This window comes from Enhydra lutris, unplaced genomic scaffold (assembly GCF_002288905.1).
Source record: "Enhydra lutris kenyoni isolate GAN:26980312 unplaced genomic scaffold, ASM228890v2 scaffoldscaffold12, whole genome shotgun sequence".
Lineage (NCBI taxonomy): Eukaryota > Metazoa > Chordata > Mammalia > Carnivora > Mustelidae > Enhydra > Enhydra lutris.
The window spans coordinates 52035399-52048661 of record NW_019154096.1 but is presented as its reverse complement, the minus strand read 5'-3'; the positions used below and the strand labels follow the sequence as shown (position 1 = coordinate 52048661).

General features: G+C 45.7%; 1 protein-coding gene across 1 annotated transcript in view; it reads right to left on the bottom strand.

Annotated features, from left to right (window-relative positions):
• Nucleotides 1-6362: 6362 nt before the first annotated feature.
• LOC111145022 (translation initiation factor IF-2-like) overlaps nt 6363-13263 on the bottom strand; it is a 51968-nt gene continuing 45067 nt past the window's right edge. Inside the window, exons 3-5 of the mRNA XM_022499642.1 lie at nt 11452-11535; nt 10671-10790; nt 6363-7757 (exon numbers count right to left, since the gene is read on the bottom strand). Of these exons, the coding sequence (XP_022355350.1) occupies nt 7658-7757; nt 10671-10790; nt 11452-11535 (304 nt within the window). The 3' untranslated portion in view covers nt 6363-7657. The remainder of the gene's footprint in view (nt 7758-10670; nt 10791-11451; nt 11536-13263) is intronic.

The following is a 13263-nucleotide window of genomic DNA, read 5'->3' as shown; positions in this document are numbered from 1 at the left end:
CTTTCTCTGCTGTCTCAGCTCTGCCTGCCAAAGTCCAACTCCCCACATGGCACTTTGTTTTCTGATGTCGTTGCAGAACAAGAGTTACTCAGTGAAGCTGCAATACCTAAAAAAGATTATGTGGCAAATAATAATACTTTCCATTTGGCCTGAAGGCTTTTACAGAGTACTGTATGTGACTTCATCTGGTTCTCACAAAATCTGTGAAGTAGGCAGTCCGAGCATCGCCTCTATTTTACAGGTAAGAAAAGCTCAGAGAGGCCATCCCTTGCTCAAGTTCTCACAGCAAGTACAGAACTGAAACCCCAGCCCAGATCTTTTGCTCCCGGAAGTGGACCTAATCGTGCCTTCCTCCAGACAGGAAATGAGCGGAGGGCACGTACTGCAACCCGTCTCCTGAAGAAGCTCTCCCCGGATGGCCACTTGGGCTCTGTGTGGAGACTTTCGGGGGTGGGGCTTTCACTGTGCTTCATGGGTTGGTCGGTTTCTTCGTTTGGATATCCCCAGTTAATAAGTTCTTCAGTACACAGAATGGAAATCTACCTCCAAAAATACCCATCTGCCATCCTTGTTATGTCATCTGTCATTCATTCATTCATTCATTCATTCAGTAACTGTTGAGTGTCCCTGTGTCAGACACTGATGTTGGGGTTATGGTGATAAATAAAACCATCCCAGCCATCAACGAGCTTATTGTCTGGAGAGGAAGGCAAATGTAAACAGGTACCTACAACATAAAATGACAAGAAACGTGTAAGATCACCCAGCCTTGGCCTTGGGTGACTAAGGGTGGCTTCTGGAGGAAGTGATCTCTGAGGTGACTTCTGGAAGGCAAATTAGCCTACTAGGTGAAGAGAGGAGGGGAAATGTTCTAGGAAAAGACCTAGAAAAGAGAGGTAAGAGAGGATAACAAGTGTTGAGGGTTCAGTGTGCAAAGGACTTGGGAGGGCTGACAACCTGGGCAAGGCATGCACCTGGCTGAGTCTTAAAGGCAATGCTAAGGAGTTGAGAGTTTATCCTGAAGGCAATACAGAGGCATTACAGGGTTTTAAGCAGAGGTGTGGTGTGATCAGATTTACAATTTAAACAGATCACTTAGGCTCTCTGAGAAAGGATTAGAGGAGCAAGACTGGACAGGCCGGCAGACCTGATGGGAGGCTGCACGGTGGTCTGCACCAGGACTGGGGCAAGGGAGACAGCAGGTGCCAGACTGGCGTGATGTTAGGGTTATAGAAGCAATAGAAATCTGTTACAGAATAAATCTTACCCTTCTTCCACCTGACAGCCCGACAAGTATCTGTGGAGAATCGTGTCTGAATACACTTGAAGAAAAACTGTCAAGGAAACAGCAGGGTCTCCTGTTCTAAGCCTTATTTAAGTAAGCGATGCTGCCCTTCTGCTGTAGTGATGGAAAAGAGAGACATTAACGGCTGGCTGGTGGCCACTGGAGTTTGAATCGACTACGGAGCGAAACGGGCACGATGAAATCATTGCAGAGGCCGTTTCACAGGGTTTTCTAGTAAAAATGTAAGAGTCACTGCCTCCCAGCACACATGGAATGTGAGAACAAAGGCATGCCTCTCCAGACCTCGTCTCTTCAGCTGGCCGGATAGAGCTGCTATCGGCATGGTATGCAGACCACAGTAGGCACTGTGTCAATATGACCATTTTCTAAGAATAGAATACGGGGTAACTTTTTGAAAGAACGACAGTCACTGAAGATTCTCTCAGCTCTAGTGTCATTCACAAACAATGAGAAAAGAACACAAAAGTCACCTTCCAATCTCCAGCTGTGCCCTAGCTGTTGGAGGACCATTGGTTTGGAATTTGGACAGGGCCTTAGTTTCTGCAGGTCTCTTCGTCCAGTCACTAGAGCGGATAGAGACAGCGTAGTGTGAGAGGGTTGAACGATCTTGGTTCCTGAATGCCTGGGTCAGAAGCCAAGCTTTGCCTCCACTCCCTTGAGAGCTGTGGGCCTTTGGGTTATTCTCAGGTCCAGGGCCTTCTCTGGAAAGCCATGTAGGTCATGTGGCACCTTGAGGATCCAGGACCAAGATCAGTTCCTGCACAATGCCATGCCATGCAAGAAGTCGTGCCAAAGCCCACCTCTATGCTAAAGCAAGAAAAGAAGTCACAGGTTAGCCAGAGAAAACTTTTCTTAATTGTGGAGACAAGACTAACATGAATGAAACAGTCTTGTAATAACACAAGACAGAATACAGCCATGTAATGGATTATGCAGAACCAACAAGAAGATTTAGAGACAAAATAGGTAAGTGTAGGTCAGAGTTATTGGGAAAGACGTGGCTTTGATGAATAGAATTAAAAAATAATTTTGTAAAAGCCAATAAAAGTCAAATCATGCTAATTTTATACAATTTCTAAAAATAGATAAAGAGAAAATACCTCCAATCCCATTACCCAGAGAATATGACAATAATTTGATGTACTCATTGTCCAGTATTTTTTCTATGTTGGTTTTTTTGTTTGTTTTTTTGGTTAACACTCAAAATTCAAGTCACACTGTAACCAGCTTCTTTCTCGTGATAGTATATGGTGCCCATCTTTCCACATTATTAAATCTTCCAACACTTCAATATAAATAGCCACCCAACATTCCGTTGTACAATGGCTTATTCTGTCAATCACTTGTTGCGCCCTCGTAATAATTTATTGTCAAGAGCACTGCTGTGGGTAGGTAGAATCTGAATGACAGAAAGGGAGCAGGCTGGCTTACAGAGAGGGTTCTGAGGAGGGGAGTCCATTTGGTGGTGCCGCTGAAGAGATCCTGGCTGGAGATGTGGGGTTGGAGGGGAGGGCGGGAGGCCCGGGAGACTGTCAGAGGTGGGAGGGTTCTCAGAAGTCATCTTACTCACCATCCCTCCTGGAGCTCCACTTCTCTTTGCAGCATCCCTGAGAGGGGGTTCCCCACTCCCCATTCCTGTGTCTGGGAACTCATTGCCACTCAAGGCCATCCATGACATCACTGCCAAGTTCACTGCTGTTAGAAAGCTCATTCTTCATGGTCTCCTGCTTCCATTCTAGGATCACATCGCTGGCCTGCTTCAGTTGCCAAATTCCTCACCATGGCCAACAGGGGTTTCCATCACTGGGCTCCAGCTGATCTCTCGAACCCCAGTGTACCACACAAACACAATGCAATCAGAACAAATACGTATTTTCTTGAGAATCTAAAATATTCCTCCTGTTGTCTCCACTCATTGATTTAGGAGGCCTGTTGAACAATAGTCTGTCTAGACCATCAGAAACGTCACACGATTGGTGTTTAGACCGGACGTGCAGTATTTTGTGACTTCCTGCCCCGTGAGCCTGGTAAATAGAGAAGTCCCGTGGGTGCTGTGCACAATATTTCACCCGTCATCAGAGCCTCCCACACACCGCCTCACCCCCCATCCCCCCAGCCCACATCCACACACACCAAAAACAAAGGAGAATAATTCTCTCTATTGAGGCACCCAGGTCTCCCCGTAGTTTGCACCTAGGATCACCTTCCGCCTGCTGGAGCAGCACGGAATCAGACTAATTCATATTCTCTCTGACGGCCTTTCACAACTCTGCAGACAGCTGTCATGCACTCAGGGAGGGTCAGACTGGGGAAGCCCGAAAGCCAGGCAGAGGTGTCCAGACTTGACTTGGCAGCTAATGAGGAGCGCTGGCGGTTCTTAAGCGGGGAGGGAGATGACTGAAGTCATGTCTGAGGACAACTCCACCAGCAGCCCAGGCCTAGGGCGACCTGGACGGGGAGCCAGCTAGACACGGGAGCTCTGGCCAAGGAGCTGTCATCATCTAGAAAAGAGGAACCTAGGAAAGGTAGTTACAAGAAGATGAAGGGGACTTGGTGGTTCAGACACTGGTATGGGAATGAACCTGTAGGTTGTCTTGCACTCCTCTGGCTGTGTTTCGTCTCCCCAGACTGGGGAACCTGTAGAATCATGCCTCTTTTGTACCATCCCCTGCACTGTGCTTGAAAACCACCTGCTGACAGGGGGATGCAGGTACTGTTGTGGTCAGACACTGAGGTTTGCCTGGGAAAATGGTGTTGGCATTAGGAATGACCATTTCACTTCACAAACCTGTACAGAGCAGGGAGGGGTCCCAGGGCAGATGCTGGGCCTATGGGATGGGCAGTTTTTTGGTGACAAGGCGGCAAGGCCATCGTCTCCAGTATTTCAGTCAAATACTGATCTAGACATTGCTGTGAAGGTATTTGTGGATATCATCAGTTTTTCGTTGTGTTTTTTTTTTTTTTTTAAAGTAAGTAAGATTATCCTAGATAATCTGGGCGGGCCTCATTCAATCAGTTGAAAGGTCTTAAGAGCAGAACTGAAGTTTGCCTGAAGAAGAAATTCCAGCTGTGAATGCAGCTTCAGCCTGTGCCCAAGAGAACGTGTGTGCAGAAATACGTATGTACACAGGCACGTAGATGTGCATATGTGTGTATCTGTAACACTGAGACAAAATTATTATCTGTCCCACAGTTCATATGTAAATTTCACCAACTGTTCCAACAACGTCCTACTTCATAGCTATTTCTTACCCCTGATCTGGCATCCAATCCAGGATCACTTACCACATGTTCATATCTCTTTGAGTCTTCTCTAATCGAGATCAGGTCCTCAGCTTTTTATTAATCTCATGAACTCGATTTTTTTTTCAAATTTAGATTACAGGCCAGTTATTCTGCCGAATGGCCTTGCATTTGATTTGTGTGATGGGTCCTCACAATTAGATCGAGGCTATGGAGTTTTGGCAGATACACCATAGAAATGACACCAACTCCTTCTCAGGGCATCATATCAGGAGGCACATAAGGTCAGTTTGTCTCTTGACTGGTCTTGTTAACTGACCCAGTGTTTACTGTTGTGTTCACCAGGTTAACCCACTGTAGAATTAATCATTTTCCCTTTGTAGCTAGGAAGCAATTTGTAGAGAGGTGCTTTCCGCTCATGTAAATATCCTGTTTTTCATCAAACTTCCAAATTGTAGCATCCACTGATGATTCTTGTCTCTGCCGGTTATTATTAATGGTTGCACAAGGATGATATTCTAACTCCATTATTCCTTCTATATTTACTCGTTAATATTCTTCTATGAGAGAGAGTTCTCCCTTATTTATTTATTATTTACATTAGTATGAGCTCATACATTCTTTTTTAAAAATTTTTAATTCAAGTATTGTTAACATACAGTGTTATATTAGTTTCAGGTGTACAATATAGTGATTCAACAATTCTAGACATTACTCAGTGGTCATCACAATAAGTGTGCTCTTAGTCTTCTCCACCCATTCCCCCATTCCTCCCTCCTCCCCTCCAGTAGCCATCAGACTCTACAGTTGAGTCTATAGTTGAGTTTCTTGGTTTGTCTCTCTCTCTCTCTCTCACTCACTCTTACTTTTCTTTTCCTTTGTTAGCTTTGTTTCTTGAATTGCACATATGAGTACAATCATATGGTATTTGTCTTTCTCTGATTTATTTTGCTTGGCATTATATTCTCTAGCTCCACCTATGTTGTTGCAAATGATAAATTTTCAGTCTTTTTATGGCTGAATAATATTCCTCTGTGTGTGTGTGTGTGTGTGTGTGTGTGTGTGTGTGTGTGTGTATGAGAGAGAGAGAGAGAGAGAGAGAGCTTCTTTATCTTCATCTATTGATGGATACTTGGGCTGCTTCCAAAATTTGGCTATTGTAAATAATGCTGCAGTAAACATAAGGGTGCATGTATCCATTTGAATTACTGTTTTTGTATTTTGGGGGGTAATTACCCACTAGCATGATTACTGAATCATATGGGAGTTCTATTTTTAGCTTTTTTTTTTTAAAGATATTATTTATTTATTTGACAGACAGAGATTACAAGTAGGCAGAGAGGCAGGCAGAGAGAGAGGAGGAAGCAGGCCCTCTGCTGAGCAGAGAGCCCGATGTAGGGCTCGATCCCAGGACTCTGAGATCATGACCCGAGCTGAAGGCAGAGGCTTTAACCCACTGAGCCACCCAGGCGCCCCGCTATTTTTAGCTTTTTGAGGAACCTCCGTACTATTTTCTATACTGGCTGAACCAGTTACATTCCCACAACTAGTGCACAAATGCTTCTTTTTCTCCACATCCTCACCAACACTTGTTACTTCTTATGTTGTTGATTCTAGCCATCCTGACAGGCATGAGGCGATATCTCATTGCAGTTTTGATTTCCCTGATGATGAGTAACGTTGAGCATCTTTTCATGTGTCTGTTGATCTGTATGTCTTCTTTGGAGGAAATTTGTGTCTTCTGCCCATTTTAAATTGGATTATTTATTTTTGGGGTGTTGAGTTGTGTTAGTTCTTTATATATTCTGGATGCTATGAGTTCCTAGATTCTTATTTTATTCAAAGAATGTACTATGGGAATGTAACTACTGTTATTTAATGTTCAGATTGCCCCAGATTTGACCAGTGGGATCCTCTTCTGATTCCTCTGTCCTTTTGACATCTTGCTACTATCTTTTTAGCACCTCCTTAATTTCTGGAACAACATGATATCTAGGTTCATCTTGTATGTTCTCTCTCTGAGCCCTGAAACCAGCCATTTCTCCAAGGAGTCCTGGTTCCTTTTACTGATGAAAGGTATTTAGAAACCAAGAGCTAGCTGCCAGGTGTGCTCAGTGCTACTGAGTGTCTACTTCTAAGACTTTTAGCAGACAGAACTAAGAAATATGAGTTGATATTGATATCTTATTACTATATCTGTACACACATACAACCATGAACTCATATAGATATCTCCCATTCTAATTCATTACCATAAGATTGATTTTAGTGTTCCTTCTCTTTATCTTTGTAACTCTCTTCTCCAACAGAAAGAATAGGCTCCCATTAACCTCAATATATTTATTCAATTGCTCAATTCCATAGCACACTAAAAACTTTTAGGATTGCTAACCCATACCACTATAGGAAAAAGTCCTTCAACTACAATTCAATATTCATTGGTTTTTGTTTGTTTGTTTACTCTCCCTTCAGTGTGGTAGTATTATTTATCTGAAATAGAGTTAGGTTCATTCACTTCTATTTATGTCCCATTTTTAGGTGGTTTTGAGGGTTTTTTTTCCCTTCTCCTCATCCTTGTTCATTATTTTTTAAGAGGAGAAGTATTCCTTACCTAGGGCCTGTGGGTTTGTGGATGGATTTGATGGGGTCGGTAAACCCCCTGCAATTTAATGCAAACTATTAGATATGTGTGTACCTTTCCTGGGGAGAAAATCCACAGCTTTCAAAATATTCTTAAAGTGAACTTTAACCTAAAATGTTTAGGGAGCAGGAGAAGAGAGCAGAAATCCAGGGGCAGGCCCTCTTTAGAAGTCTCTTACCAGTGGGGGAGAAAGTTTCACCAGCTTATAAGATTCTCCAAAGAAGACAAGTTTCTATTTATCTTGTATCTACGCCAAGTGCCAAGGACACACACAAATGCCAAGTGAAGAGACACCAAAGGAGGGAAGAGAAATTTGGGAGCAAACCTGCACATGGAGCTCACAACTGCTCTTTGCCAAGAAGGCCTAGAACCAAACCAGAGTACAGAGAGGTAGGTTGGAGGAAGGGGAACCTAGCATGAGCATTTATCTATAGGTATACACAGAAAACTAAACCAGGAGAAAATTCTCAGCATGCTGAAGAGACATTGACCCAAGGCTCTGACACACTCCTTGCATAGGTGGTTTCAAGGTCCATGGGTGGTTTCAAGGTGGTTTCAAGGTCCCTGCTAAATTAGAGAACAAGAGCAATTATACCTGTGTAGGATAGCAGTGAGTCAGGCAGGGTTTACCATTTGCAGGCATGAGTTGAAAGCTTTCCCTGGGTGTGGTGGGAGGCAGGAACTCTCCTTGGCATCTGACATAGATGTTTCATATAAGGGTGGCATTGCTCCTCAAGGAACTTCTGCTGCTAAAGAGGGACCTTCTCTCGCTCTCTCTCTTCCTTGCTCCCTCTCTCTCCCCAAATGAATAAATAAAATCTTAAAAAATAAAGGGGGGAGGGGCGCCTGGGTGGCTCAGATGGTTATGTGTCTGCCTTTGGCTCAGATCATGATCTCAGGGTCCTGTGATAGGGCCCTGCATCAGGCTCGCTGCTTAGCGGAGAGTCTGCTTCTCCCTCTACCTCTGCCTCTTCCCCTGTTTGTGCTCTCTCTGTCTCTCACTCTCTTTCTCAAATGAATAAATAAAATCTTTAAAAAAAAAAAAGAGCGGTCTAGAATGGAGATAATGAGGTGCAAGCCTCATGGTCAAGGACAACCTCCTCAGATGTGTCAAGGACAACCCACTAAGGGCCAGCCAGGAATCCAGAAGAAACCATAAACCTAGTCTGTGCCACGTGGCTCAAAGCTTGTCTAGAAAGTCATGGGCAGGCCACAGCAAAATCATAGAACACAAACTGAGCCCATACACGCTGAGTGATCTGTGGGGTGGGTAAACCAGGGGAAGTCTCCTAAAGGAAAGAGCTGATACACGCTGTGAAAGGGCTGAAACTGAGGAAAGATAAGAGAAGAGACGAGGGTGTTCCACTTGGCAGTGACAGCTCAACAATAAGCAGAGGTTTGGGGCAGAGATGGTTGATCCTCCAGCAGAGAAGGGGGTTTGCATCAAAGACCGATCTGGAGGGTGCTGAGGTCACATGCCCATAAAAGACACTGCTCCTCAAGAGGAATAATGTGATGGTTATGATGTTTGAGGGAGAGACTGTGTGGGGCTGAACTGGGGAGTTGCAAATGCAAGGAGAACAGCAGGGGTGTTACTAAGATCACCGGGATGGGAAGTATCTGCCTGGGCCGGAACAGGTGGCAGTGTAAACACAGATACATATACACAGATAATAAAAATGAAAATCACCACTCACATTTTATATGGCTCTGTGGACTAAGATCACATGTGCCCATATAGAATTCTATGAGCAACACTGAGAATTATTTATAATGCTTTACTGAGCAGCTATTATGTGCTGGTCATTGAGTTAACTGCTTGGCTGAGTCTCACAACCACCGCATGAGGGAAACCACGTACTTTCTACCACTCAATATCACATGCTGTAAATTTGCTCAAATGTGAATCTCATAAGAACCCTGTCTGTTCGGTGCATCAGGAATTATCCCCACTTTATAGTAGAAAAAACAAACACTAGAGAAGGTGAAGGCCCTCACTCGCAGCCACTCAGCCAAGGGCTATCCGCCAACACTCGGGACTCTTATTTTGGGGATCCCTACACCTTACTTTCTCCCTCGGTTCACGTACAAGGTATTAACAGAGCCCTCCAGGGTCAAATGTCACTTTGGCCTAGATCTACAGCCCACTTCATCTAAACACACCAAATTCCTGGCATTGGTTCACCAAAGGTCAGTAATGCGACTCACTCAAGGGTCACTCAGCTGAGTCTAGCCTGCCTGGACAAAGAACCCAAGGAATGGAAGTAGAGGTGAAGGCAAGGTGACCTAAAAGATGAGGTCACCTCCCCATCTTTTAGAAGACATAACCACTCCAGTCCCCTGCTCCTGACTCAGAAAAGTGGGGGAAGACACACATTCCATCTGCATTACATCAGGTTGCACAAGACAGAGGGAGGGCAAGCTCTCAAGGTCACCATTATGTCTTCATGCCAGGGTTGGGTCTTAGGAAAGCAAGCAAAATGCTGGCGGTTGCTTGGAACTAGAGCAAGCAAGGAGGAAATCCCTGGGGAGACACTTGCCTAGGGCTTGTTCTGCAGATGTTCCCTCCGGCCCCTCGGAATCTACCCCCACTCTCAGTGCCTCCTGCCATTAGCCAATTGTAGCCACATGCACACCCTACTCTTCCATTTGAGATGCTCTCCCCCTTTCCCTTCAAATCCTCTTTTCCGGGCCCATGAGCTACTTGTTTCAGTTTTTCTACGCCGCACAATGACACGGGTTATTATGAACCAAGAGGGTTGCTGCTGGGCTCACCTTGGGAACAGGTGAGCATAAGGTATGTTTTACATCTGGCCATATCCTCAGATCTCTGCTCTATCACTTGCCCGGCTCACCTGATTCTAAGACTGCTTTCCACAAGTCACAGAAATGACTACAACATGGCACCGAGGTGGGGTGAGTACCAGGCCCACGTGGAGCTCCAGAGAGGGCTGAGGGGATACCCCATGGGCAGGAGCTGGAAGACAACCAGAGCCAGGTGGGAAGCAAATGGGCTGCTTTTTAGCTCCAGGCAAAGATCAGGCACTGTATCTGTCCTTATCAAGCTAGTGGCTGGACATGTTTTCCATCTGAGAATGAGACTAAAACAGGCCCTGGAGCAAGGAGTTCAATTCGGAGATTTAGCTTGCTGGCCTGTCTGGTAGGTGTTCCAAGACAATGGCTGTGTCCCTCCTGGGGGCACCGCAGATCCCCTGGCAAGAGCTGTAGAAGAATATGAAAGTCTTCGTGCAGCATTTTCTTACGCTAAAGCTCCCATTCCACAAAATGCATTGAGCACTTACTATATGCCGGGCATCTGGAACGTGGGCACTGTCGATGAGCAATGTATAACTTTGCACTTACTATACTCGAGGCCCTATTCATTCTCATGGCAGCCCCATGGGTTGTCTATAAAAATGCCTCCACTTCACAGATGAGGAAACCAAGGCTCAGAAAGATAAGAAACACGCCTGAACTCACACAGCAAGTACGTGACAGAAGCAGGATTCCAACCCACGCTTTCCAAGGCTGTGTGGCTCACCACCACCCCACAGGATCCCGGAGAAGTCAGGGCCACTCCTGCCCCCGGAAGCCATGTCCCTGGGGGAAGAGAGAATATAAACAGATCATGAAATGTAAGATGCTCCTGGCTCTAATGGAAGCATGAAGAAAGTACTCTCTTTTTCTTTTAGCCTATTCCTGTGATAGTGCGTGAGGGTAGGACCCCAGGACCAGTAGAATGTCAGGTGTAATTCTTGTCTTTCTGCAACTGCTCACCTCTTTGTTCATTGTCAGAGAGTCAAGAGGCCAGCGAGAAATGGCCGCTTTGGAGGGTTCATCTATTCCCATTTATAGGCTGGGACTGTCACATCCCTTGTCATGCTTAAACCCCACTCTGTGGCCCTTGCCGTTCCCTCAGCATTGAATGTGCTTCCCCAGATACCCCCCGACTCGCTCGCTCGCGTCTCCTGGCCTCTGCTCCAGTCTCCCCTCCCAGGAGAGGTCCTCCTCTAACTCCTTGTCTGAAATAGCTTTCTGGGGAGCCTGGCTGGCGCAGTTAGTAGCGCACGCACCTCTTGATGTTGGGGTTGTGAGTTTGAGCCCCATGCTGGGGGTAGAGATGACAAAGATTGAAAGATAATAAATTGAAATGAAATGGAATGGAATAAAATAAAATAGCTCCCTCGACACCTTTATGCCTTCTACTTAGCTTTCTGTCTCTTAGTGAACTCAGCAGTCTGAAGTTTGATTTTACACTTACCTGTTTGTTGTCTCTCTCCCCAGATGAAGACTGGGCCCACTTCTGTTTCGGTTACTGCTCTCCCCGCAGCACCTAAAACGGGATCTGGAACACAACAGATAATAAATAATTGGTTGAGCAAGTGAATCAATTTGAACCTTACAACAATCCTTCAAGAAAAATCATCCTTGACAACATGAACCTCATTGCCATTTTTAAAAATAAGGGACCTGGGGTGCCTGGGGTGGCTCAGTGGGTTAAAGCCTCTACCTTCAGCTCAGGTCATGATCCCGGGGTCCTGGAATCGAGCCCCGCATCGGGCTCTCTGCTCAGCAGGGAGCCTGGTTCCCTTCCTCTCTCTCTCTGCCTGCCTCTCTGCCTACTTGTGATCTCTGTCAAATAAATAAAATTAAAAAAAAAAAATCTTTAAGTTAAAAAAAAAAAGGGGACCAAGCATATAAAAGTTATCTGGCCAGTCCAGTCACACAGGGCCTGCCCTTGGGACTGGATGTGTGCCCGGGCCCCTCTCCTTCCCACACCGCCCTCCCAACCCCACACTGCTCTCTTCTCTTCCCCTGACTCAGTCCATTGTTCTGTGGTCCAGGGTCTGTTTGTTGTTTATAGAAAGGAAAGAAACCCAACACCACCCAGGAGCGCCATTTACCAACCCCAGGCAGGTGGAGTGGCATCCTCCAAGAAGCACGGCACGGTCTCAGGGTCACCTCCTCCCTTCTCTCTGCCACCAAGCATCCAGGGCAGCGTGGTGGGCCAGGTTCAGGTCACCCTCCAGACAGCAAGAGTGGCTCAGCCTCCCCAGTGTTGCAAGGGACACTCGCCTCTCTCTCTCCCTCCTGGCCTTCCTCCAGGAGCCCCACAGCGGGGCACCCACCCTCCTGTCTCAACAGGCCCCAGGGGGAGTAAAAGAATCCATCTCACCAATGTATGGACATCTGCCTGCAAGGCTTCTCCCAGCATTGCAAAGGTGGAAATGCAGGGAAAGACACACTTTGGGGTTCCTTGTATGAGGCAGAGGCCACGTGAGGGAGGAGAAGTGAGGGCAAGACCACAGGCTCGTGCATGAACTGGTAGCAGGGGTCCAGAGCTCACTCAAACAAATGAGCAAACACAGGGTCTCAGGGAGCAAAGAAATGGGAAAATCAGCTGGCGGATCTGGGTTTGTGTCACAGCCCACCTCTGATAAGCTATGCAGTGTGACACAAGGGAAGTTACTTCCTTTGCAAATGGGGATAATTAAATAATAGTACTTTTATGCAGTAAGTACAAAACCCACTAAGAAATCTGTGAAGGCATCTTGGAAACTCTCAAGTATCTATAAACACAGAGATGTGTTAAATGTATATTTTTTCTGATTAAAAATGATTCATTATATTGGGGCACCTGGGTGGCTCAGTCGGTTGAGCATCTGCCTTCTGCTTAGGTCATGATCCCAGGGTCCTGGGATCAAGCCCCGCATCGGGCTCCCTGCTCTGCGGGAAGCCTGCTTCTCCCTCTCCCACCCCTTCTGCTTGTGTTCCCTCTCTCGCTGTGTCTCTCTCTGTCAAATAAATAAAGAAAATCTTAAAAAAAAAAAAGACTCATTATAGAAACATAACCAATACAATCAACACATAAAAAGTATAAAGAAAATAAAAATCACCTGTAATTCCACTACTCATAATCACTGTTATCATTTCATGTATCTCTTGCCATCTCTTTTCAAAAACCCATGTATGCAAATACATATGATATACACCCGCGTCCCCTCACCACAAGACTGGACTGCACAGGCTGCGCGCCCAGGAATTTTCATCATTAATTTCATTAGAGCAGTAA